Here is a 25,317-nt window from a genome sequence, read left to right on the forward strand (position 1 = left end):
TTGATAATAAACTTCATTTTATCAGAATTGTTGCGAGTAGAAAAAATGGTGTTCGGAGCCACTTGAAGTAGAAAATGATGAAATAGAATGCTAGAAATTAAGAGAATAGGAATAAATGAAATTGAGAGTGAAGTTCCTTATATTTTGTAATGAGAGATAATTACATCGAAGTAAAACTTCAAGTATGAAATTAAAGTGTTCATTTCAGCTAAAGTTGTAACATGAATGTTAAAAATATGTTGTATCAAGCTCAAGTTGTAGTATCAAGGTTAAACTTGTTTTCTTACATTGGGGGAGCTCTCTATTTATAAGCACCATCAGTTAGTATCAAATTGCCCGCGTATTCTGTGGAGACTTCTCAAAGATTTGATGAAGCATGATCTCAAAGTGGTTGGATGGTTGAATCCCCCATGAATTCGTTGAAAGGTCATCTCCTAGCAGTTGTAGGATTTGTAATCTTTGGGGGGCGGTTGGTACCTGCTACAGATGAGTATATCTTAGGAAATAAGAACACCTTCTTGGATTTAGGTGAGGTGATTGAGGAGACGCTTTCCCCCAGTCAGAATCGAAGCTTTTAGGATTTAGGGATTACTTCCTACTAGGGGTGTCACATGTCCTTGAGGAGCCGGATGGTTACTGCTTTGGTGGGGGGGGGGGGTGTCCAAGTTCTTAACCTTTCTTATGGACCTATCCGGCCTTCTAAATCTGGGCCCTCAAGGATTTTAGACAATATCTTGCCAGATTTCTAGGGAGCTCTGTTTGGATTCGGCTTCTTGGAGACATCTTGGCCCTTACCCAAACTGATTTTCTTGGGGCACCTTAGGCCTTGCATTTCTTTGGACTCTTGCAATATATTTTTTCCTTTTGGACAGTTTGGACCTCTTTGGAACAGTTCATTTTTATGAGCATAACGAATAAATAATTTTTCATAACTTTAATAATAAATGTTATAGTGTAAAAGCAATCATTATTAATTATTAGCAATCAAGAATTATGCACCAAATTATTGCTATAGAGAATTAGTGATACATGTAAAATGATAGATCAAAAGTTCAAAACGATCTTATAAGGGTGAAAATATACCTCATTATATATAAGGGTGGACGTTCAGATCCTGACCCGATTCGAACAGGTTCGGGTAGATCGGGTCGGGTAAATTTTATAATTTTTGGGTTATTTTGACCCGATTTAGAATATATTGGGTTGGTTATCGGGTAGAGATAAATATTAAATACCGACATCTAATTAAAAAATAGAATTATTTGTTGTTACTAATAAAATAATAAAGTAAAAAAGAGAATGATATATGAGTTGGTTGATTTACTTATCAAGTTATTAATATAATGAATTGAATTATTTTGTTTATTAATTTGAATTAATTGTGATGTTATACTACTTTTTAACTTAATATATTGATATCTTAATTTGTATTAAATTTTTTAATAATATTTTAAAAATAAAGTCACATCATGAATACAAATTACAATTTAGAAGTATAAAATTTTTAAAAAAATACATGTTTTTAAATACATTTGATGTTTCTACTTTTCTTCAAATTTAAATTAACAAAAAAAAAATAAAATTGGTATCCGATTTTATCGAATTTGTGTCGGGTAGTCAAATATACTACCCGACAAAGTCGGGTACCCAACCTAAAAAACTCGAAATATAGAATACCCTACCCACGTCCACCCCTAATTATATACATTAGTGTGTGAAGATTTATAAGAGTAGTTTAATAAAAAAGATTCATTTTGCTTGCAAGTTAGTAATAAGTTAATTGGGTGTAAATATATTTTCATTAATTATTTTGCTAATATCACAAATTTAATGAATTTTGATTCAATTTTTTTACTAATATTAGTAAATTCACTGAATTTTGAATTTCTTAGATAAAAAAAAAATTAACAATACTAAATATAATTTTTTAAATTATAAAATATTTATATATAACTATACCAAATTTCAACATAGAACAGTATAATAATCCCAATTAATATGTTGGTTGCCTCATTCAAGAATTAAACAAAAGATTAAAAAAGAAAAAAGACAAGTAACCTCGTTTGTAGTAATTATGACCATTTCTTTGGAGTTAGGATAATTTGCTTAAATGGTACAAAACCATGTGTCTAATGTTTATATCTATGGGCTGTGTTTGCACCCACAATATTTGGTAGGAATAAAATAAATAATAAAACAAGATTTTTTTTTCTTCTATTATTCCACATTATTAAAATGGAAAATTTATATGAAAAATGCATCATATGCATAGGTAGTAATTAAAGAATAGAAATGTAGTATATGGATATATATGTATATATTGTGGAATGATGAGTATGCATGACATCACATGGTCATGTGAGTCCTAATCATGGTATATGCTACACAACACATAGCTGGAAAAACTCATTCTCACACATGCTATATACACTATAGGTCATATGTTCATGATGGGAATTCATATGATGAATTGTCAACATGAGCATGTGCACACATCATTTATCATGTACCCATGTTATAAACTCATCTCTCTCTCACACACACACATATATATATATATATATGTGATGTCTCAAAAATAAAGTTTCATTTTACAAATTATTATTTTTTCCCTCAGAAAACTATAATCTTAATTTCTTGAAGTTATGATGGCACTATAGAAGAATTATAATTACTTTTAAGGTTGTCATATGTACAAAGATGGACGCAATGCGACATAAATATTGAACACAACATGATTTATACGCAGTTGTTATTATATATAAATATTTATATATTGTACAAGTATTTATAGATATATACATTCACATCCACATATGCGGATTTATAGAGATATCAATTCAATTAAATAGATAAGATTTTTCTGATTAAAAAAATAAATAAGACAAAGGTAAATGTAGATGTTATATATATATATTTGTTAAAATAATTTAGAAAATTTTAATTTATGTGAGTTCTATTATCTGTATTTGTATAAAAGTTTAGAAAATAAGTTAGTTATTCTAAAAATATTTTCACACCATCAAAATGTGTCAGAGCATCGATGATACATGTGTTAAATGAAAATTTTAATATGTATGGATCACCGCAATCTTGAACTCATATTTTACATCAAGAGTGCACGTAAAATTGAATAATTAATCCTATTCCTATAAATCCATTCTCTCTATATTTTTTTTAGAGTTTTACTCTGATCACTAGTTTGAGTGTTGGAGGACCAATGTCGTGAATATCCCAACATAGTCTAATTAACGGTGTGTTTGTTTTGCATGCATCTAATTGATTTAAGAAAAATATCATTGTCGTTGAAATGATGTACATTTAAATCAGTCATTTTGAAATACCTTATATTTATATTTTGAATTATATAAATCTAAAGACAATAGTGTACAAAACTTCAACTTTTTTTTTAAAACTAAATCTAAAACTTTTTCTAAGATCAAATTAAGAACATATGAATTGGAGGGAGGGAATGGTATTTCTTCAGAAACAACATATTCTACACGGCAAGATTGTAGTTCGACATTCTTCTTTGTGATGGATCAGCCCATCAGATCTTGAGGCTTATGAACAGAGGTTTGAGGAGCATCCTGGGCTGGCTTGGTTATTGAAGCTTAGTACAAATTAATGTAGGCGTCCATGGCCTATGAAATTGGAAATGTTTATACCGAGGCCCGGATCGTAAAAGCCCATCAATTGAAGCTGTATCGAAGAACTCTGTCAAATTCAACTCGAAAGAGAGAACAAGAATCGGAAAGCAGTGATGGGTTCATCGTTTCAAGGTGCAAATACAACAGCCAAGGGCGTGTACAGGAGCCTTCTGAAAGCAGTGAGGAAACACGTTGGAAACGAAGAGCACAAAGCCCATTTCACGGATTTCATCAAGCAAGAATTCAGGAAAAATCCCAACTCTGAGAACCCACAGAATTTGAAGCTTGCCAATGATTACACTTTCTATCTCAACAGCGTCCACCATCACAAGGTGTCGTATTTTTCGTTGCCAGATTGTTTTTTGTGAATCTTTTTTTTGGGTAATTGGGTGCTGCAATTCTGAAGTTAATGGTGATGGGGATGTGGGTTTTTGGTTTAATTGAGAAAGAAGAAGGTAGTTTTAGGGTGGTTGTACAGCAAAGTACAATCTTTTTGGTGCCTGTGACTTGTTCTGGCAACGAAGATAATGCGCCTATTATGTGTGTAGTAACTATTTGCATGGTTTCAGTTAATGTTTCTTGAGCATGATAAGGTTTTGATGATAAAGATTGAAACTTTAAAGGGATATAGAAGAGTTATATGCATTATGCAGTTAAATATCTTACTGCTTACTTTTATGTTATTATGTAATTATAAGAAAGGATTCTTGTTTAAACATTAGATCATTAGCCAATTACCAAATTCTTGTTTCAATGTTGTCCGTAATGTTTGTTGATTATAAATTGTTAGCGATCATGATGTTTCTTTGCTGTTCTCAAGAATCTCTCATCCTTCATGGCTTGCTGCACCTTGTTGGTTTGTTTGCTTGCCTGGGAGCCGTAAGAATTTCCTATTTGTAGTGACCTTGACAATAAGGTCCATTCTCAATCGGGGTTTGGCTAGGTACCTTGAACCTCACAGTTTTAATCCGTTTCTTTTAGTTTTAATGTTTTACTTTTGTTGGAGAGCTAACTTTAATGCTGAGCAAGTACAAAAACCTGTGAGAGTGTGATGTCACTATTAGAAATGTTAAAGCTATAAGTTTCTAGGGAATGGTTCTGCTGCTTCTTTGAGGCTGTTGTGTTCCTTGCCTGTTACGCTTGTCTTTAGACATACACTCTTTCTTGTTCTTCGTTCGAGTTGGTATTAGGAAAGCTTTAAATTTGCTTTCTCTGCATTAGATGAATCAGGCAACACTTTTCTTTCATTGGTTGAGTTGTCCGTGTAGTGGGTGACTCTCTTAAAGTTGTAATTCAGATCAGAACATGTTATGTCAATTTCTTTTGAGCTTCCTAACAATTACATTATTGTCAAAGTACAGGAATTGCTGTTCTCATACAATATCGCGGTGGATAGGTCTGATGAGATGAAAAAGATACTTGGAAAATCTGCTGCAAGTGTAGGCCTCCAGCTTCCTGACGTCTATCAGGCATGATAGAGGTAAGAGATCATGCTTCTCACAATCAGTGTTGCAACAGGTCTGGGTTTTTTCGGGTAAAAAAAACGGTGTAGCGGGGGGTAATTGGTCCTAATAAATAGGACCCACCCGGAGCCGGGGTGGGTCTAGGGTCCACCCAAACCCGCCCCAAGACTTGCTCCTGTTATTTTATTTATTTCTTTTAATATATGTTACTAATTTATTATAGATTAATGCAATATGTAAAGAAATCATCTTCAATATGTAATGAAAGTTGCTACTGATGTGTAATTTAATGAACAATTGATATGTGATTCATTTGGGTTGCTTTGGCTAATAGTATTCAATTTAGTGATTGGAAGAAAAAACTTTTGGAGTTTGAATATTTGAGTTAGGGATGGAACAATCTTATTTAAAATTGATATGTTGTTGTATTTCCTTTTCTTTATTTATTTGTGGAACAATATGATTTGATGAATTTTGTAAATCTTGTTTCAATGATAAAAATAAAATTTAAAAAAAAAAAGAAAAAGAAGAAAAAGAAGAGGAAGAATTAAAGCGGGTCAAACCTACCCTGGCAGGTTTTGTAGCGGGCGGGTCCTGGGTTCGTGCTGGAGTTGGCAGGGCGGGTTTTGGTGGCCAAACCAGCTCCGCTGCCTACTAGTCACAATACAATTGTTTGCGTGATCCGGTAGTATTCACGTTTCAGGATGTTTCATTGTTCTTGCATATTTCTCCATTGGACTGTTTTGTTTTGTTGTGTGGTGGAATAAGCGTGTCCTGTGCCTGTTGAAGAAGTTACTTTATTTTTATCTTTTCATAAATCAAAATCTGATGAATGAGATGCTAAGCAATTGCTGCCTTATCTATTTTCAACTACAGGAGACGGAAATAAATCTCCCAAATAGGAGTGCTACTATAATTTTCCATCTCTAGTGCTTTCTTTGTGCCCTTAGTACGTGTTACACCCTGTTAAAGGGAAAGAGTGTAATGAAGGGCCTCACAAAGAATGATCAAGAAAGCAAGAGTTCCCAAGTCATTTGCTCTTTAGACTCGTGATACCCTTATAACCTTAGTCAGCTGACTAGTTAAACATCTTCCATGTTGCACATATGTAAGCTTGTTTAAGTTGTACAATCATTGTCGGACGGTATTCTTGTTCCCTTATATTCATACTTGCTTCAAATTGGGAATTGATTCTACTTTTTGAAGTATAAATTCAAATAGAGACTCACTATCTTGATATATAGTTAGATAAACACTGTAATAAGTGATACTGATACAAAACTTATTCCAAACTAATTGTTGTGATCTATTTTGCAGCTTTCATATGAGCTTTGAATGCGGCTGAGCAAACAGACAGGGATTAAGGGGTGTGCGATATGTGCTGAAACTGTTGGTCAACACTCACATTTTTTCCGTAAGACTGATTTCAGCATGAGTTAGCTATGGTTGTATACTAAATTTTTGGGCAGACGACCTTTTTCGAATTTGTTCGAAATAGAACTGAAATCAGGTGCTCTCATTTTCCCATTTGCAATAATTGTTTGAACTTTGGGAGGTTTCTTCTACGTTAGTACCCGTTCAAAATCCCCGTCCTCCCTTCTTTGCATCCTGTTAAAAGCAATTTTGGCATGATTAACTTGAGTGTAGTTTTTCAATTCAATATGATGCTTTATGTGTATTCTTTCAGTTGTTAGCATTTTACTTTATCAATGATGATATTTTGATGGGCGATTAGGCCACAGATGATGCTACGTTTAACATCACGAATGATGTTCTGATCTAAAAATTCACACTTCATGTGATCGTAATCCATACTGGTAACCTGAAATCATCCCTTAATGTTCATAAAGACAGTACTCCTTCAGTTTGGCAAAAACGTCTGCGAGTAGCTTCTGTTGGGATTCATACAAAGAGGCCAAGAACATGTCCAGACAAGAGCATTTGGATGATCAGATTTTCTTCTAGTTTCGCAGTGCAAATGTTCTGGGTAGATGTGGTTAAGTTTTCGAATCTGCTCACAGTAAGCATAAGCTCCGTCTGATCACGTCTTAGTTTTCAAATTTTAATTTCAGTTTTCAACGTCTTTAATGGGATGAAAATACTTCATTGATTTTTGTGCCGAAAATGTGTTTGGATTGCACGTTTCCAACTATAGAGTTATAGGTGTGGAAATTGACCTTCCCAAAGAGTTGGGAATTTGGAAAAAGGTCAAACAGTTGGGAATTTGGAAATGGTTTTTGAGACGAAAACCAAATGGGAGGAGTCTATGGGCCAAACAGGTGGAGAAGGACGTGGGAGTTGTGAGGCTCTGCACGCTAAGATGTAGAAGTTCCGGTGACAAGCATTGTAGCATTTCCCCAACAGTCTAGAGCTGTTTTCTCATAACAAGAAACATTTGTACATTCACTGGACAAGAATGACATAACATAATGGTCGACTGCGAAGGTTGTTGTTATTACAAAGCATAGAACCAACCTTTAGCATCACACTCCTCTTTGAAACAAAATCGCTACTCGCCAATGGAAAAAACAACTTTATTCTTATTGACAAAATTGTGAGTTGTATGATCCACCACCTGCACATAAAGGCGAAAAAACAAGGGATTGGTCACTCTCCTTCAAGTATACACTAATTTGAAGATAAGATTATTATATTAGTCATGTGACTGGTTTGAATTCAATCACATCCGATTTGAGTTAGAATTTTTTTCATAAATTATCCTACACAAGTCTATGTGAATTTCACTACTTTCCTCTAGTTTCACTATGACAAGTAGCTAATATGATCAAAAGGCTATTCCTTCATCTAAGTCCTAAGTGAAAAAGAAATGTATAGAAAGGCAAATCAAAGTCTCATGCTACATATGTTTCCATCTCCCATCACATGCAAAGGGATAAAAGCATATACCAATGAAGCCGACATCATCTCGATCCTCCCCTTACCTCAAACTAAATTAAGTAATGTCACAATCAAGAGGTACTTACTGTAGGCAGTTGCGTGTATGGAAGGCCAAAAAACAAAGTACTCACATTTGTGTTGCTGAGTTCCAGATTATAGAAATCCATCGTTTTCTCAAGAAACAATGGCCCAGCATGCCATGTACCCCGATTGAGCTTCAGAAACTTGGGACCTGAAATTCTGAAGACACGCACATCATCAATCGCTGGAGGGAGGTAGAAATGGCCGCAGTGTGATTGCACGACATCAGCTCCAACGGTGCCCTTAATTTCAGTTGGATCGAGAATAGATGGTTTTGCAACACCAAGATACCAGACGTGACCACCAATCGAACCAAGGCATTGGGTCACGCTGGCGTGGTGTGTGATTGTGGAGAACTTGAGAGGCCGGTCTTCAAGATGCATGATATAAAACCTGATCAAATGCATTGACATTATCGTCATTCATCTCTGAAGTTAGCCATTTTAAGATTTAAAGAGAACAGAAAAGCTAGTGTAAGACAGTAGTAGATAGAGTGTTAGCAAAAGCTGCCCATCTTCCAAGGAATGCTCAATTGTGGATGAGAATGAAAAACAACACTTAATTCCAAACTAGCCTTACTTAAACCTCAGACCGCAACTTAAAACAATTATAAGTGCACCACATAGTTCCAAAGTCGCCTAAATCAAGAACTTTACTATGATAAAAACCATTTCTTAAATTAGCTAGCCTAAAACTGGCCTTACTTAGACTTGGGATTGGGACAATTATACGCAGACAACCTTTTTCAACAGGAAGATATGTCAACATTGACACTCTGAAGTTTATTGCAGACACACTTGTTTGTGCTGAATCCATCTAACACCATTGGATTATACTTAACTTTCCCTCACAATTCAATGGTCAGTGACAATAGGTTCACAATTTTCACTACTTATAATTTTTCATATTTAACAAAGGAGACACGGAGAAACCTACTTTGCTATCATTTGAATTACTTATTCAGCTTACTAGTTACATGTTTATACTCTTTATTTTCCTTTTCGTCACCAAAAATTAATTCCTCCCAACAAGAGAATATGCAGTGCCTGAAATGATTCTGCAACAAGAGACTGCCGGCATAGCATCACCTAATTGAATTCCGCCACTTCTACCACTAAACTCAGTCAAAACAACACACACACACACACATAGACTACAAAAACACTTTACAGTTAGGGGAGACCTACCTCGGAATGCCATGGGAGAGGTCGAGCTGCGCGTCGCGTGGCCCGAACTCATCGCCGTCCGGTGAAGCCTCCACCACTTGTCCGAATTCTCGGAAGCTCTCCGGGGTTGCTTCAATAGGCTTAAGTTTTACCACTGCCGGAGAAGACGGCGTCGCGCTCTGCCCGGGGGTTCCCGTCGCCATCTGATGTTGGTACGAGGACGAAATCTTGATAAATTTGGTACTGTATCTGATTCTAAAGGCGTGAAGATAAAGGGAACGAGATTGTGGGCAGACAGGAAAAAAGGGTCTCCGGCTCAAACTTGCAGAATCTATCAAGGTGGGAGGGCGCACGTCGGCGGCAACGGCGGATTTGGGCGGCGTGTGGGACAGGTGGTGGATTGCCAACCGCTTCATGTGGCTGCATATAAATAGGAAGTCTACTTCAGTAAATGTTTGTGGTGTGGTTTCATTCCTACTTTAATTTCTCTCTACCTTTAAATTATCAATTTTTTCTTGAATTTGATCTTATTATAATAAAATAATTGGTATTAAAATTTTATAATGATTTTTACAAACACTACCTCTATTTCAAATTATTATTTTGGGTTAAATATACTTTGCACCCTGAACTATATATTTTGTCCCATTTATATTTTTAAAGTATGAAAAATAACAAAATTTATCTGACAAAATAATTTGACATCGACAAGATAAAAATGCCCTTATCATTATCCCTGTACTTTTTTATTCTAATTTTTTAAAATATATTTTAGTAAGATATCTTTCCTAAACTATTTTTAGTGATTTAAAATTTTACTCACATTTTATTTTAAAAATAATATTTATAATTTTTATTTTTTTTATAACTTATGAAACACAAAAAATATTTATAAGCTCAATATATGCAGATATATTTTACAAAGTAAATAAATTATGTTAAAAAGTATATATAAATATGTGTTAATACATGATGCATATAATATTATAGAAAACGTATATTATATAACTTATAAATTTTTACTCAATTACATGTACACATAATAAAATATCATATCATTACTTAAAAAATATAGAATATTATATATTAATTACATTATACATTTGCATGTTTTATACTATATATATGTCCAATGTAATATTATAAATTTGTATTGATAATTTATTTTATACATAACAACAGAAGCAAAAATTATGTGTATGAAAATAGGTTGGCCCAAAGAGACTGAAGCGATCCAAAAAGAAGAAAGAAATGAGAGGTCCGTAACATTTTAAGAGGTCCAAGAGGATCTGGCAAGCGTCCTTGGCAGGTGCCCTCCCTAGAAAGTAGATAGGCGGGCGGCTTTGGCGGGTGCTTCCAGAAAATAGATTGGCAAAGGAATGAGGTTGAAGGCATCTCTCTCTCATTTGGCCCATGAAGAGATTTAAAGCTTAAACTAGGCCCACCAATCCATGATGAGGACAACCCACTGAAAAATTACTAGGCTCAGCAAAAGGAAAATCTAGTACACTAAGATCGGTCCAAGAAAGAGGCCTGGTACAAGGTTTGCCTTCCAAGCCCAACCCTAGAGGAAGGGAGGCGCCCTAAAAAAGTTGGACTCCTTAACCTAGAAGGACTCCTTGCAGAGCAAGAGTCCTCATATAGAGGGAGTCCTCTTCCAACCAAAGATATACTGCTCAAGTCAAGGAGGAGATAAAATCGTGCCTTATCCCGTATTTTTGCTTTCTTTCTCGAAAAGGCAGGTCACCATAAAGTTCCTACGAAGAGGTACTCATTCTCTATAAATACAGGCAGCACCAAGAGGTACACCTTAGTCCACCAAGAGGGATACCTTTCGTCCTCCAACAAGGACGCTTTTTGCAGTCCTTCAATAAAGACACCTTCAATCTTCCAACATGGACACCTTCTTCAATCCTCCAACAGGAACGTTTTCAGTCCTCCAACAAGAACACCTTCAATCCCTTTACTTGGACTCCCTCTAGAATCTGGAAGACCATTCTCTCTTCTTGCTTTAGCATTCGAATTGCACCTTTAGCATGATTTTCTCTCACAAAATTGCTTACTCTATCATGATTATTTTTCTCTTAAATTTGATATTAATTTGGGCATTGGAGTACTAATGCCTTTTTTGGATGTCCCCCTTCAGGATTGGTATCTGCTTTAACCCAAGTTTTGAGCATAGTTCATATCAATTGGACTCGTATGTTTTTTGAACACACTAATAATATTATCCTCTTGAATTTATAAAATTATTATTTAAAAAAATATTTTTAAATATTTAAAATAGTAATACTACTTGGTCCACTAGTTCCAACCCCATGGCCTAAATCCAGTCCAAAATTTTCTTAGGGGGACGGGTTCCAGGTTTTAGTAAATTCATCCGACACCTACTTTGTTGATTAATATATTGACCGTTATAGTTTTTTGCCGATATTTGTTATAGTTATTTGTACAATAATAATGTGATTATAATGGATTGAATTAAAAATATATGATGTATTTTTAAGAAAATTAATAATTATTTATTCCAAAATAGTTAAAAAAATGGAACCTTCTTCTCCCCTCCCCAAAACCCCTATACCTCTGCCATCAATAAAACCTAATCAAAAACCTCAAGCCAAGGAACTATGTCCACCACCACCACCACCACCGACGGCGGCAATCCGCCGCCTTTATTTAACCCAACGGAACTCGTATCCACCATTACCACCGTCCTCAAAAGTTCCAACACCACTACCTCCCCCTTGCACGCTGCCCTCTCTCCCTACCTTCCCTACCTAACCCCACCCGTCATCCACTCCATCCTCTCCTCCCCCGCCCTCCACCACCAGCCTTCCGCCTTGCTATCTTTCCTCAATTGGGTCCATTCTCATTCCACCCTCAAAAGCTTTACCCCCCTACCACTCCCTCCTCTCCTCTCCCTCCTCTCCACCCTCATTTCCCACCATAAATTCGATGACGCCAAGAGTATTCTTCAATCCCAGATCACTGCCGAACATCCCCACCACCAGCTCCACCGTCACCTCCTCCACCCCGCTCCGCCTCTTCCGCCGCCGTCGAAAGCCCTTTTAAACACCTGCATTTTCGCTTATTGTCGTTCTGGGTGGCCCCACCTCGCTGCACAGATTTTCAAGAAAATGAAGCGCCATAAGCTTCGGCCAAATTTATTGACTCTCAACACTTTGCTGAGCTCTCTGGTAAAGAAGAACCCTTCTTCTCGGTCTTCACAGTTTTGTAAAGAATTGTTTAATGATGCATTGAAGCTTGGTGTGTCGCCTAGTGTGGTTACTTTTAATATTTTGATTAGTGGTTACTGTTTAGAGTATAAGTTTGGGGATGCAATGCAGTTGTTGAGGAAGATGGAGGACGATTTTAAGTGTAAACCAGATAATGCGAGTTATAACACTATATTGGATGCCCTGTGTAAGAAGGGGAAGTTGCATGATATTCGTGATTTATTGTTGGATATGAAGAGCAAGGGTCTTTTTCCTAATAGGAATACTTATAATATTTTGGTTGATGGGTATTGTAGGATGGGGTGGTTGAAGGATGCAGCTAAGGTTGTTGAGTTGATGACTCAGGATAATTTGTTGCCAGATGTTTGGACGTATAATATGTTGATTAATGGGTTGTGTAACACGGGCAGGATTGATGAGGCATTTAGGCTAAGAGATGAGATGGAGGGACTGAAGTTGTTACCTGATGTCATTACATATAACACTTTGATAAATGGGTGTTTTGAGGCAAAAAAGAGTTCGGAGGCTTTCAAGTTGGTGAATGAAATGAAGGAGAAAGGAGTGCAACCCAATGAGGTTACTCACAACATCATGATTAAGTGGTATTGCAAGGAAGGGAGGATGAAAGATGCCAGTGAGGTGGTAAGGAGGATGGAAGAGACTGGATTTTCACCGGATTGTGTCACCTACAATACTTTGATTAGTGGATTTTGTAAAGCAGGTGATTTGGCGGAGGCTTTTAGAATGATGAATCAAATGGGTGCGAAAGGCTTGAAAATGGATACAGTGACGCTCAACACTGCTCTGCACAATCTATGCCGGGAAAGAAAGCTTAATGATGCATATGACTTGCTCAGTTCTGCGAATAAGAGAGGCTATATTGTAGATGAAGTGAGCTATGGTACTCTGATTGTTGGGTATTTCAAGGAAGATAATGCAGATAGAGCTATGAAGGTTTGGGATGAAATGAAGGAGAAAGAGATAATACCTAGTATTATCACTTATAATTCTGTAATTGGTGGGCTCTGCAAGTTGGGCAAAACAGATACGGCAATTGCTAAGCTGAATGAACTGTTGGAGAATGGATTGGTTCCTGATGAAACCACATACAACACCATTATACATGGGTACTGCTGGGAGGGTAACGTGGAGAAAGCATTTCAATTCCACAACAAGATGGTTGAAAAGTCTTTTAAGCCTGATATCTATACTTGCAACATTCTTCTTCGAGGGTTGTGCAGGGAAGGGATGCTCGAAAAAGCTATCAAACTCTTCAACACATGGATTTCGAAAGGGAAAAACCTTGATGCTGTGACATACAATACATTAATAACAGCCTTATGCAAGGAAGGAAGACTTGAGGATGCTTTGGGCCTTGTTGCTGAAATGGAAGAAAAGAAATTAGGTCCTGATAGTTATACATTTAACGCCATTGTTGGTGCTCTTAATGATGCTGGAAAAACTAAAGAAGCTGAAGAACTTTTATCAAAAATGGTCGAGAGGGATAAACTGGCTCAAAATTTGAAGCAGACTGATGATAGACAAAGTTTGGTTACTAATGAACCTTCAGATGAATCAGATTCAAGTACTATCGCTTATTCAGAACAGATTAGTGAGCTCTGTGCTGAAGGGAGATACAAAGATGCCATGCATATCTTTATGGAACAGACTCAGAGGGGTATAACTGTAAATAAGTCCACCTACATTACTTTAATGAGCGGACTCATTAAGAGGAGGAAAAGTATTTTGAAACCTGGTTAATTGTGTATTGGTTTGTACTTCCTTTGGCTCCAGGCAGTGAACATGTTTCACTTCATCATTGCAAACGCACTACGTGTAACTTAGGTATATACTTTTCCCTTGGCTTTGTATGTAAGAAAACACCAGTAGCTTTCATTGCTTCTTGTTCGTAGCTTAACCCATTGTACTGATGATTGGGGAAGTTTCGCTTTGTGGTTTCTGTGTGTATTATCAATGTAGCCGTAACAACAAATTCATTACTTTGTTTTTGTGTTTTTCCTGCTAGTGTCAATTTCCATTACTGAAAGAGCATACCTTCTTTCCTACATCTTTGAACATGGCATTGTAATGATAGGATATAGATTCTTAATTAAGTTCTGGTGTAAGCTCTATGTCATTTTATTGAACCCCCTCTTTATTGTCATTTTAATTTGCAAACAACTTAAATCTGTCTATTTTCTGAATGCAGTTAAAACGGTCGTGCTCTGCAGTAATGGTTGTAGCTGCCTATGTGAGTGCCTCCGTGCTTTCAAATGTAGCAAAACGATGATCTACTTTACCGTGCCAACTCCAGGCTCAGACTTCTACACCTGAAAGATTCTTTTGGGAACAATGTCAATGGACTTGATGATCCAGTGCTCATTCACTGGTTCAGAGTAACCGAGGTTGGTATTGTTAGGGTGATCTGTATTCCCTTAAAATAGCTGCTCATCATGAACTATTACTTATGGGAAAGTGTTTTGATTGGACATGGATACACCTTCAGGTAGAAATGTGAAAATCTTGTTGGTGATCCCTTATGGAGATTTAAGCATTGTCTCCAGGTATTAGGAGCAGCAAAAGAGAGTTGAAGACTGAGGTTGGTTAGCAATTTCCTGTTCCTGATTTCTATTAATTTGCAGACTTTTTCCATCTTGTGACAAATTCATTTATCATGGACAAGATAAAGGTGTAATTATACGCTGTACATTCAAGTAAATACTGAAAAGATATCAGCCAGGTTGACTAATGATTACCTTTTTCCCTCTATTGGAAACTGTTTTAGTAGGAGTAGTTTATAAAGATTTGGTCTTGTGTGTGTGCAGGAAAAATGCACGCCTTTGTCGATGCTTCACTATCAGTGTGACTATATGCTACTGATATCTTGGATGTCCTATTTGGCTTTCATTCTGATTTGATCATGAATAACTACCCACAGATGTCAAATTTGGCTTTGGTTGTAATTTGATCATGAACAACCAGTATACATTGTACTCAAGTATGACAAATTGAAAACCATTGTAACTAAAGCATTTTATCTTAATATGTTACTTCTCACCATAATGAGTCAACTATCCCATGTATTGATTAGTTTTTTATTCCATTGTTTAGGTAGGCCCCTATTCATTGTTGTGATTGTTGTAAAATTCTGGGTGATGACCCAGAGCCTGTATTTTTCATTGAGTACTTCGTTTGCCTACTCTGGGATTTGTAGGTGGCACCTTTTTTTGGTGAAACTACTAGAATCTTATTGTTATCTCTGTGCAAATTTGTGGTGCTCTTAACATCATTATTTCTCTTCTATCTGTGAGCTCCTCTTGATGGCTATACTTTGGTTTCCACCATGTTTTCATGTATTTTCCAATAACTTCCCTCCTGGAAGAGAGTTGCGGCCTGGACTAAAAGTTGTAAGAGGATAAATCAACTGTTTCTCTCGCAAACTGGACATTCTCAGGTGCTCACTTTCTCTCCTTTTATTTTCTCTTTTCACATGCTTGTTGTGTTACCTATCAAAGTTGAGAAGGTAAAATTTTTATGTGCTTTGTGAAAACAATCAAAGCTCTTTTCCCTAGACCATTATGTATGTTGCTCTGTCAGAAATTTGCAGTCGGAAGTCTATTCTTGTTTAATCTGAATGCTAATGGATGAAATGTTCTTGTGCGTAAAGCCTGTTAATGTTTACCTAGCAGTTGTGTAAATTGTCAGATTGCATATAATGTCTTTGGCTTTTGACCTCTGATGGCAATGTACACATCCTCCTTTCCTCATTGATTAATGCATTACTGTATTCATGATTGCGTCATTCCTATACTACTCTGATGGTATTTGTACTCTCAGGATGAGTTTCATAGTAGTGGTTCAGTATACAATTTGTATAGTTCAAACTCTTCTTGCAACATAGGCCTCATGTTGTGAAGTTTTGATTTTTTGCATCTTAAACAAGATTTGCATGCAAAACTCAGAAAGACTTCAAGCTTTTTATTTCTACTTAACTCCAGTAACTTGCATTATGATGTGGGATCATCAATATAGAAACTAATCATTCTATTCAAGTCGGGGAATTATTTCTGCTTTGATTGTGACTTGAAAATGCTCAGGATATGCAGACATACGATTAGGCTGGGAGTGATCAAGTTGATGGTTTTGGTACCAACTCTGACATCGTAGACTGATGATGTTTCACCGGCTGTTATCGCTCTTAGCAAGTGGATTGAAGGGTTTGGGGATTGATCTCTTGTTCTTCTACCTCATCAACCGGCACAGCGCTAAGGTAGTAAATGTTGTCATATATCCATGGATTCTTTTGTATCAACCTCATTGTAATCTGTGGCAAAAACATGCACTTATGATGCAACACATGACACTTGTTCTTGGAATATCTGGAAAAATTGTAGTGATTTGGAGAACTTATTACTTTGTTCAGTTTACTCTCTGGTCTGGTTCTTTCTATAATCAATGTCAGAGATGACGGGTTATTCTTGATGACTCGCGGGATTCCCCGGTTCAGATTAAGAGTTGTTTGACTGAAGTTATAAACTTTTCAAAATATTTTATAAAATGTTATAAAGCATTTGATATCTTTTTTAGAGATAAGTTCGTATGATCCAAAAGTATGACTATAGGATATCTGTGAACACTTTTTTTAGAAAGGTAAGGGTTTTTTTAAAATTATTTTTAAAATTCTAACATAACTAAAAATTCATTAACTGATAATGTAGTGGAATATATATATATATTAATGTTAATATTGTTAAATCCATTAACTATTAATTAAAAATTTCTTTATATTGTTTGGGTACTCAAAATGATGAAGTCAATGACGTTTGCCATTGAAATCAAAATAAATTTTAATTTTCCACCAAAAAGAAATAGAAATGGCAACACCTTAGTTGAAAATAAAACCAAAGTATGATTTCCTAATTCTTGCGTTCAGAAACAAGTCAGGTTCTTCCAGCGTTTTGTCCGAGTTCAGTAATATTAGCCGACGTTATGTCGCTCTTCAATTATTGCCAACTTAATCATGTTTGGATGTATGCTATTATTGCTTTGATAATGATCATCTCCTCTTAAGAACGGGTTTCGACTCTGATCGCTATTATCGCTCTGGCCATGTTCTTGATATTATTCATCGTTTACGTAAGTACTTACAGATTACTTATCGCGTGTTGATCAATTTACAGGATCCGATCATGACTTTGTTAGATTTATTATTTTTAAAATTTTTTTTTTTAAAAAAAAAACTTATCGTGATTAACACGCCCTCATTCACTATGCAATTACAATTTGACATGGTCAAAAAATCTCAATTAGACATGTTTTCAAACGATTAACACATTCTTGCCTTTTGATTTGAATAAATTAACTGTGAATTGATTTCAAATGATGGATGGTGTGGTCCACTGAGTTGTATATTTGGTGATATTTCCTCAATTGTAAGAAAATAAAGCGTGACATGAGGCACGATATTCTTTTTCCCATGAAAATGACGGGTTTGTGGTTGAGGCTAAAATTGAAGTTGTATTTCACAATTTATTATAAAATTCATATTAAATAAGATAAATATGTATGTATCTAGTTGGATTTCAACTCATGATTTGGACAATAACCTGGGCTTCATGGACACGAAATGTTAAAGCAAACAAAGTGTGATAAATGCAAAAAACCTTGTGCTATGGAAACTTAGAGGTTGAGACATTGACCACCTTTAAAAATATTTATTTATAATTGAAAAATTCGATGCCATCCGTTGGATCGTGCTATGATGATATCATTATAGGCTGATTCAATGTTGGACATGAAAAACCTAATAGTCACAAAATTATATTTGATCGTAAATGGACGTAATTTGAGAATGACATTGATTTTTGGGGCAACAGCATTAGTGCTACATGTCTCAATCATGAATTGGACATGGCATGGGGTTGGGTTTTGACTGAACTCGAGATTCCCTTTCCCTTGATTGAGCGGTGGGATTGAGACCTCACAATCAAGAATTTGTACGTTTGAATTCTACAACTGTAGGCATTTAGTCCATTTCTAATAACACATAGTATATTATTTCTTTATTTGCTTTAAATCGTTTGTTAATTTGGAAATATTAATGTATTGCTTATTGAATGTTGTAACAATATGTTGATTGGTTCAAAAACATATGTATTATAAAAAAAAAAAAAAAGTAGGACCCTGACCTCTGGAGGAACCAAAATTCAGGTTGTCCCCTGCCAGACATTGAAAATGAAATATAAGTCAACTATTCAGAAATATCCAATCGACTATCGTTAGTTAAATACAATTTATTTTGTAAATATATTAGACAAAAAATAATATAAAATGTTCATATTAAGTATAAAATTATCAATACTAAAACATTTTAAATACTTATTTTCATAGTAGAATTTAACATCTTATAAGATATATAAATTTATAATATATTTAAAATAAATTTAGTGGAACACCCTCTTAATTATATTTAAATTATAGACAATAACATGTCATTATTACATGAAATTCTTGTATGTAATAGAATAAAAGAACATGAAAACGTGAGTCACATAAAATAGTAAGAACATATGCTAATTGAAGCATCTTTTGGTCCTTCATTTATTTATTTTTTTTTCCAAAGAAAGGAGAAATCATAATTATTAGATGTTGATTTTTGTGGGTAACGTGGTTCTTGCTTAGGTTACCTACGTTTACATTTGACCCCACTCAAAATGTTTATATCAATTACCATGATTGAGAGTAAATACTCGTCATGAATATTAATTAATTACGAGTGCACAATGATTATTAACCGTTATTTATGCAAGCGTGCGAAGGCAAAATACTTTTCAATATTTTGATTGTAAGTAAAAAATTATGACGAATGCTGATTAATCATAGTCATTGACCATGGCCATGCATGAGTTGTTGGCCGTGGTATTTATAATATATTTAAAATATAAATAATTATTTATTATATATATATTTTATAAAAATGACCAATAATATTATTATATATCTGTTGCAGTTGTGTGAAGTCGTTTGAGAGGAGACGCAGAGGTTGAAGTTTTAACTACCTTATCCTCAATCACTGCGTTGTAATATATACGCTATATTATATAAAAAGAAAACTCCGTTTTGATTTATAAATAGTGGTTATTTACATTTTAATATTAATTTTTTAAATTACAAAAAATATTCTTATTGTACGTTTAACCATTACTATTCAGATTTTTCTTCTCATTTATATGTTCTATACTAATTTATACTAATATAAAAATTTCATTCACATTAATTTTTTTTGTGTTAATAATATTCTTAAATTAATTTTATTTTATTTATTCATAAATTAATTTTTTATTTATAAAATATAAAAAAATATTTATTATATATATGTAGAGATAATATCACGTAATAATTGTGGTAATAAGAACGAATAATGGTGTTTCTGACGACACTGCCACTCCCACTACCACTGAAGGGATTAATTACAACACGTGGGGATTAGGAATATATATATATATATATATATATATAGCTTCTAGATTGCAGCTCCTGCAAAGTCTGGTTGTACATTTTTAATTAAAGTACTATTCGTCAATGCGTGGTCAGTTTTTTAAATAAACTCCTCCCAATATTGTCCCCCCAATTCATCCATGCATCACCTCTCCTACAATTGGATAATATATATACATAGAGAGAGAGATTTTTATTAGTAATTTTGAAAACAATTAATTATTTACCTAAATTCAGACCATTATTTATGGAATAATAATTACTTTCTTTTAGTGATACAATTGACCATGCCTAAGAATTTATTTTAGACAAATTATGCGCGAAAAATATCTAAAAGGCAAATACTTGCGAAATGCAAAAATTTTATGTGTCTCGGAAAGTTCTCATATGCATGTCCATTGTTGCTCAAGATCGATTTCTACTGATTAGAACTGTTACGAGTAAATTATATTAAAATATCAATCCCCCTCCCCCCATATATATATATCCCTTATGACGTGGGAACTGATAAAAAAAAATTCCTATAAAAAATAAAATAGAAAATCACCCTCTGTGTTTTGAAAAAAAAAAAAATTACCCCCATCTAAATCGTTGATAGGTGGTAATTTGATTCAGTTTTTGAAACACATGAGAGTAATTTGCTAGTGTGGTTTTTTTTATAAAGAAATTATTTGTTCATTTTTTATAACACAAGAGACTACATTGCATTTAACTCCTTTATCGAGTATTCACACACACACACACACACACAAACTTTTCGACCGTCCAAGATTAATTAATGAAGATATGATAATCATGTATCAAATTATTTAATATAATCATATATATTATTGTGTCATAATTATTTGTAAAAGTTAAGGTTTATCTTGTTTGGACCTACTTAATTACTTGATGAGTACCTTATCCACTAACTAACCACCTTCTTTTAACCCTTCCATAATTACTAGATGTCATCTCCATTACACTTTTGAATCAAACTCCATTGATTACCTGCCAATTAAATTTCTTTCTGCCAAATTATACTTTTGGCCCCATAAGAGGATTCAACACTTTTCGTCCTCTATTTTATGAGAGTCATAAAACAGTCATAAAATTGAAATAACTTAACATATTTAATCCTACACATGATTTTTCAAATTAGTCCCAAAATTAAATTTTTTTTGATACATTTAGTCCTATCATAAATCCCCTAATTATAAATCTTATTTGCAAAGTTATAACTATAATAAGTATACCCCTATTCAACGACGTAACTATACACAAAAAAATCCTTTGAGTATATTGCAGTAAAACCCCATCAAAAGGTATACTTATAATTTTATAAATGCATAAAGTGTATGTATACTTAAATTCAATAACAAGAAGTGACGATAATAAATATATTAAGTTTAATTTAATTTGAGTTAGAATTTTACGAGCTTATAGTAAATGAAGAATCAATTTTTAACACTACCCCACCTAAGAAATCTTTAAATTAATTTTTTATTAAATCCCATACGACGTAAAAGATTTTATATAATTAATTGCATCTTGCCAAATAAAACCTAGACAAGAATTTTTGCTCCCCCCACCCCCACCCTGACGAGCTGCTTCTTCTCTATAAATACCACCCACCTTGTCTGCATAATTTTCAACAAACAAAATCAACCCCACCCCAACCTCCGAAACATCCCAATGGCATCCAGAAAAACCGCCGCCGCCGCCGCAAAGACCGGCGCTCGTATCTCCTCCGTCTCTCCCACATCATCAGCTTCATCTGTCAACCCAACCTCTCTCCCTACCCCGGTGATTCTCAGCCCTTGCGCCGCCTGCAAGATCCTCCGCCGCCGGTGCGTCGAGAACTGCCTGCTGGCGCCTTACTTCCCGCCCACGGAGCCGCTCAAGTTCACCACCGCCCACCGGGTTTTCGGAGCTAGCAACATTATCAAGCTGTTGCAGGTAAGTAAATGATTAGTTCTGTACTTTCAGTTCGGAGGGCACATTTGATTCACTTTAGAATTTATTTTAGCAATGAAGAAAAATAAATTTAGGATACATTCTAAAATTACAAATTTGATCGAAAAGTGTCATGCGACGCGTTATACGACGGTTGCAAATTTGGAATGTTTGATGGTCAAATTAGCAATTTCCGGCAACAGACGTTCTTAATGTACTATTACTTTAACTTCATTGCTAAAATAATTTCAAAGTGGACCAAAAATACCACCCGACTTTTTTCATCAGTTAAAATTAAATTAGTTGTGTCGTGACGTTTATTACTTTAGATAGACAGGTTTACATACCTAATTATTTTTGAAATAATATGTAAACAGAGAGTCTTGCTTTACATTAATTATTTCGATATAAAAGTTAATAATGTTAATTATATATTATGTACATATTAATTTTGTAGATAAGAAAGAGATTTATGTAAAAGGTCAATGGAGTAGGCACCTAACTAAAATGACACAATTTTTGCTGTGCAAGTTTACTATCACACAGCACTCATTAACACAAATTTCAACTCTCTCTTCCAAAATAAATGAGAAAATTAGGTATAAGAAGACATTTACTTATGAAAATTGTTCAACTTATCTAATGTTTCACAACCACAAAATGCGGAAAAACCTATTTTGTTATGTCGCAACGAATGTACCTTAATTTTACGAACAATTCCTTCACAAATTACTATGAATAGATATATCTCAAATTAAAACGAAAAGCCCGTCTCTAAAACCCTATTTTCTCCTAATTTCTGCAGGAACTTCCTGAGGCACAAAGAGCAGATGCTGTGAACAGCATGGTTTACGAAGCGAATGCTCGACTAAGGGATCCCATCTACGGGTGCACGGGCATGATTTGCCATCTACAGAGCCAAGTAAGCGAGCTGCAAGCGGAAGTAGCCAAGGCACAGGCAGAAATATTGAACATGCAATGCCAGAATGCTAGTTTGATTGACCTACTTTGCAAAGGGATGGCCGGCACACAAAACGTTGAAGAGAACTTGATATATGATCACAACTCAACCATCTTTTCTGATGAACCCAATGTGGGAGTTTCTTGGGAACATCTTTGGACATGAAGGAGCTAGCTACCTGCAATAATTATTACATGTATATCATGGAGAATTAATTATAGTATGTTTTTAAATGATACATACCAAGGAAAAAAAGGTATACCAAGAAAGAATTAGTCACATTTTTTTTTTGTAAACTTATGATATTATTACATTATTTTTGTAACAAGGGCATAAGGGAAACTATTATTATTTTTTTAAGTGAATTAATTATACAAAAATAATAAGGGCAGAATAGTCAAATTAAACGTCTGTATATATGCATGGCATCACGCAATACAAAAAAGATTTGATTATTCTTATACTATAGATAAAAGTCGTAGAAAATTAATATTATCTACCACGGTCATTAATTACACTATGGTTTTATTTATTGTCAAAATATTTGCTATAGTTTTCAGTTATGACAATTGTTTTGGCCTTGTACGAACATCGGCTAATAGTGGTTGCGCAGTCGTGGTTGATTAGTATCCACCACGATTTTTTACTTTTAACCATGATAATTAACAATAATAAAAAAATTATATTTTTTTAATGACATGCTTATAAATTCGCCATTGACACCTCATTCAAAAGGACGGTCAAACAATATATATATCCTCGATCTCTAATTTTGTTTCATATATCTATGTATATTCTTATATATATATATATATGTTTCTGTCTAGTTATAATTGAGATTTGATTTGATGTTTAAAACTCGATTAGCTAATTAATTTCTCACCAACTCAAATTTCCACATTCACATCAATATTAATTATTTACTATATAATTATATATATATATATATATATTAAGACTATACTTAGAAAAAAAAAAAAAGCACATGTACTTTCATGTGCATTTTGGACCTACTTCTGCCAAAAATAAATGGGGTATGAAGGTGAGGATTCTTGTGTGCCTACTTTTGGTTACCGAGTGCTATATATATATATATATTTGTCTCCAATTAATTAATTATTTCCTTGTTAAACATGCAAATTTGAGCATGCATGCATGTTTTAATTGAAGTGACTTATAAGGTTCTTATTGATTATTGATTATTATTATTATTATTATTAAATGATGTGTGATAAATATTGTTAATTAATTAGTACCTAACATGAAATCAGGGTTGAGATCATAATACGAGGACTTTGGTTTCTGTCTCATCAGTTGCGTACATATATAGGTCCAAATCAAGTTTGATTGTGATAAATCAATCATAAAACAAGTGTGATATATTTGTTATGTGATTCATTACTTACTCTGAGTTGCACATTAATCATATTGCAAGCTGCACTTGCTATATAATTTGGTTTCATAATCAAATCTGATTTGGGTTAAAATATCCCGTTATTAAGTTCTAATTTATGTAAATTAATTTGTTGTCTCATTAAAATAAGTTCTTAGTTGTTAACAAAATTAGTATCCAATATTTGAAAATGAGATTAATGACCGTCTAATAAATACTTCCGTTGACAACCCATCATAAGGAAGTATTTTTTTAAATAACGATAAGGTATGTATAATTACTAGTCATTGTCGTACGCAATCCATGCGAGCATATAAAAGGAATTGTATTGTAAAATTAAAAATAACTTATGAAAAGATATAAACGTACGGTAAGGTGAGGAGAAAGAAAGAAGTATGTGATAAGAAATAAATGTATAGGGTAAGATGAGAGACAAAAAAATAAATTATAATTTCTGAATTTATTAAAAATATGGAAACACGAAGAAGGCGAGAGGGAAATATTGAGTAGTGGGCTGAGAAGAAGGAAGTTTGTAAAAATAAGGAAGTGAGAAAAGAAACGTGAAGACGAGATGTGAGAGAGAAATACGAGAGATATGTAGTAACAAACAGTGGTTGAGAGAAAAAAAAACATAATTAAAAAAATATTAAAATTACTATTGTGGATAACTTTGTTTTTAAAAAAATAAAATGGGTAAATTGGGGCAATTAAAAATTAATATAATCACAAAATTTTCTTTTATAGTACAGTATAAATGATAAAATTTGAAGAAACCCTTTATAATTTAGCCTTCACAATAGTGATTATTAGTAGTTGTCGGAACATATGATTGACTTACTTTCGTACATAGGAATACAATTCATCCAGACAAAACGAAGAAATTATTCATTCAATAATTGTTTTTTTTTTTTTTTTCCTTGCATGCATCCTTTGAACTGCATGTGTTCATCGATGACTAACAATATTTTTGAGAATAACAACTCAAAAGTAAGATATAATCAAGAAATAAAGCATGCATACATCGCAATGCTCACGAA

The 25,317-nt window shown here is 34.2% G+C and overlaps 4 protein-coding genes across 7 annotated transcripts; 3 read left to right on the top strand and 1 right to left on the bottom strand.

Annotated features, from left to right (window-relative positions):
- The first annotated feature begins 3,695 nt into the window (after positions 1-3,695).
- Positions 3,696-6,799, top strand: LOC105180320 (complex 1 protein, LYR family protein). Of its 2 annotated transcripts, XR_016066458.1 has the most exons (4): positions 3,696-3,982; positions 5,012-5,130; positions 5,689-5,798; positions 6,431-6,799. XR_016066458.1 is itself a non-coding variant. In XM_088882842.1 (3 exons), the coding sequence occupies exons 1-2, from the start codon at positions 3,764-3,766 to the stop codon at positions 5,123-5,125; spliced, it is 333 nt and encodes a 110-aa protein (XP_088738968.1). In that variant the 5' UTR covers positions 3,701-3,763; the 3' UTR covers positions 5,126-5,130; positions 6,431-6,799. The 2 variants fall into 2 exon arrangements, 1 of the variants encoding a protein (XP_088738968.1); XM_088882842.1 differs by lacking the exon at positions 5,689-5,798 and having other exon boundaries at positions 3,701-3,982.
- A 666-nt stretch (positions 6,800-7,465) lies between these two features.
- LOC105180257 (uncharacterized) lies at positions 7,466-9,736 on the bottom strand. Its single transcript, XM_088882841.1, has 3 exons — positions 9,280-9,736; positions 8,143-8,485; positions 7,466-7,688 (listed from the first exon to the last, which is right to left on the bottom strand). The coding sequence occupies exons 1-3, from the start codon at positions 9,672-9,674 to the stop codon at positions 7,623-7,625; spliced, it is 804 nt and encodes a 267-aa protein (XP_088738967.1). The 5' UTR covers positions 9,675-9,736; the 3' UTR covers positions 7,466-7,622.
- Positions 9,737-11,812: 2,076 nt separating this feature from the next.
- On the top strand, positions 11,813-16,792 carry LOC105180259 (Pentatricopeptide repeat (PPR) superfamily protein). 3 transcript variants are annotated; one of them, XM_020691631.2, is made up of 5 exons: positions 11,813-14,339; positions 14,704-14,899; positions 15,001-15,093; positions 15,320-15,948; positions 16,592-16,792. In XM_020691631.2, the coding sequence occupies exon 1, from the start codon at positions 11,886-11,888 to the stop codon at positions 14,253-14,255; it is 2,370 nt and encodes a 789-aa protein (XP_020547290.2). In that variant the 5' UTR covers positions 11,813-11,885; the 3' UTR covers positions 14,256-14,339; positions 14,704-14,899; positions 15,001-15,093; positions 15,320-15,948; positions 16,592-16,792. The 3 variants fall into 3 exon arrangements, with proteins under 3 accessions (XP_020547290.2, XP_011102235.2, XP_020547291.2); XM_011103933.3 differs by having other exon boundaries at positions 15,877-15,948; XM_020691632.2 differs by having other exon boundaries at positions 15,877-15,948; positions 16,601-16,792.
- A 4,822-nt stretch (positions 16,793-21,614) lies between these two features.
- Positions 21,615-23,242, top strand: LOC105180239 (LOB domain-containing protein 1-like). The gene is made up of 2 exons (XM_011103910.3): positions 21,615-21,929; positions 22,732-23,242. The coding sequence occupies exons 1-2, from the start codon at positions 21,666-21,668 to the stop codon at positions 23,050-23,052; spliced, it is 585 nt and encodes a 194-aa protein (XP_011102212.2). The 5' UTR covers positions 21,615-21,665; the 3' UTR covers positions 23,053-23,242.
- The last annotated feature ends 2,075 nt before the right edge of the window (positions 23,243-25,317 follow it).

The sequence above is a fragment of the Sesamum indicum genome, linkage group LG7 (assembly GCF_026168435.1).
Source record: "Sesamum indicum cultivar Baizhima isolate 11 linkage group LG7, ASM2616843v1, whole genome shotgun sequence".
Taxonomy (NCBI): domain Eukaryota; kingdom Viridiplantae; phylum Streptophyta; class Magnoliopsida; order Lamiales; family Pedaliaceae; genus Sesamum; species Sesamum indicum.

Coding starts and splice junctions, on each gene's coding strand:
- LOC105180320 (XM_088882842.1), top strand. CDS start 3,764: ATGGGTTCATCGTTTCAAGGTGCAAATACAACAGCCAAGGGCGTGTAC. Junction 3,983..5,011: donor ACAGCGTCCACCATCACAAG/GTGTCGTATTTT, acceptor GTCAAAGTACAG/GAATTGCTGTTCTCATACAA.
- LOC105180257 (XM_088882841.1), bottom strand. CDS start 9,674: ATGAAGCGGTTGGCAATCCACCACCTGTCCCACACGCCGCCCAAATCC. Junction 8,486..9,279: donor CTCTCCCATGGCATTCCGAG/GTAGGTCTCCCC, acceptor GCATTTGATCAG/GTTTTATATCATGCATCTTG. Junction 7,689..8,142: donor TGGAACTCAGCAACACAAAT/GTGAGTACTTTG, acceptor CTTTATGTGCAG/GTGGTGGATCATACAACTCA.
- LOC105180259 (XM_020691631.2), top strand. CDS start 11,886: ATGTCCACCACCACCACCACCACCGACGGCGGCAATCCGCCGCCTTTA.
- LOC105180239 (XM_011103910.3), top strand. CDS start 21,666: ATGGCATCCAGAAAAACCGCCGCCGCCGCCGCAAAGACCGGCGCTCGT. Junction 21,930..22,731: donor ACATTATCAAGCTGTTGCAG/GTAAGTAAATGA, acceptor TAATTTCTGCAG/GAACTTCCTGAGGCACAAAG.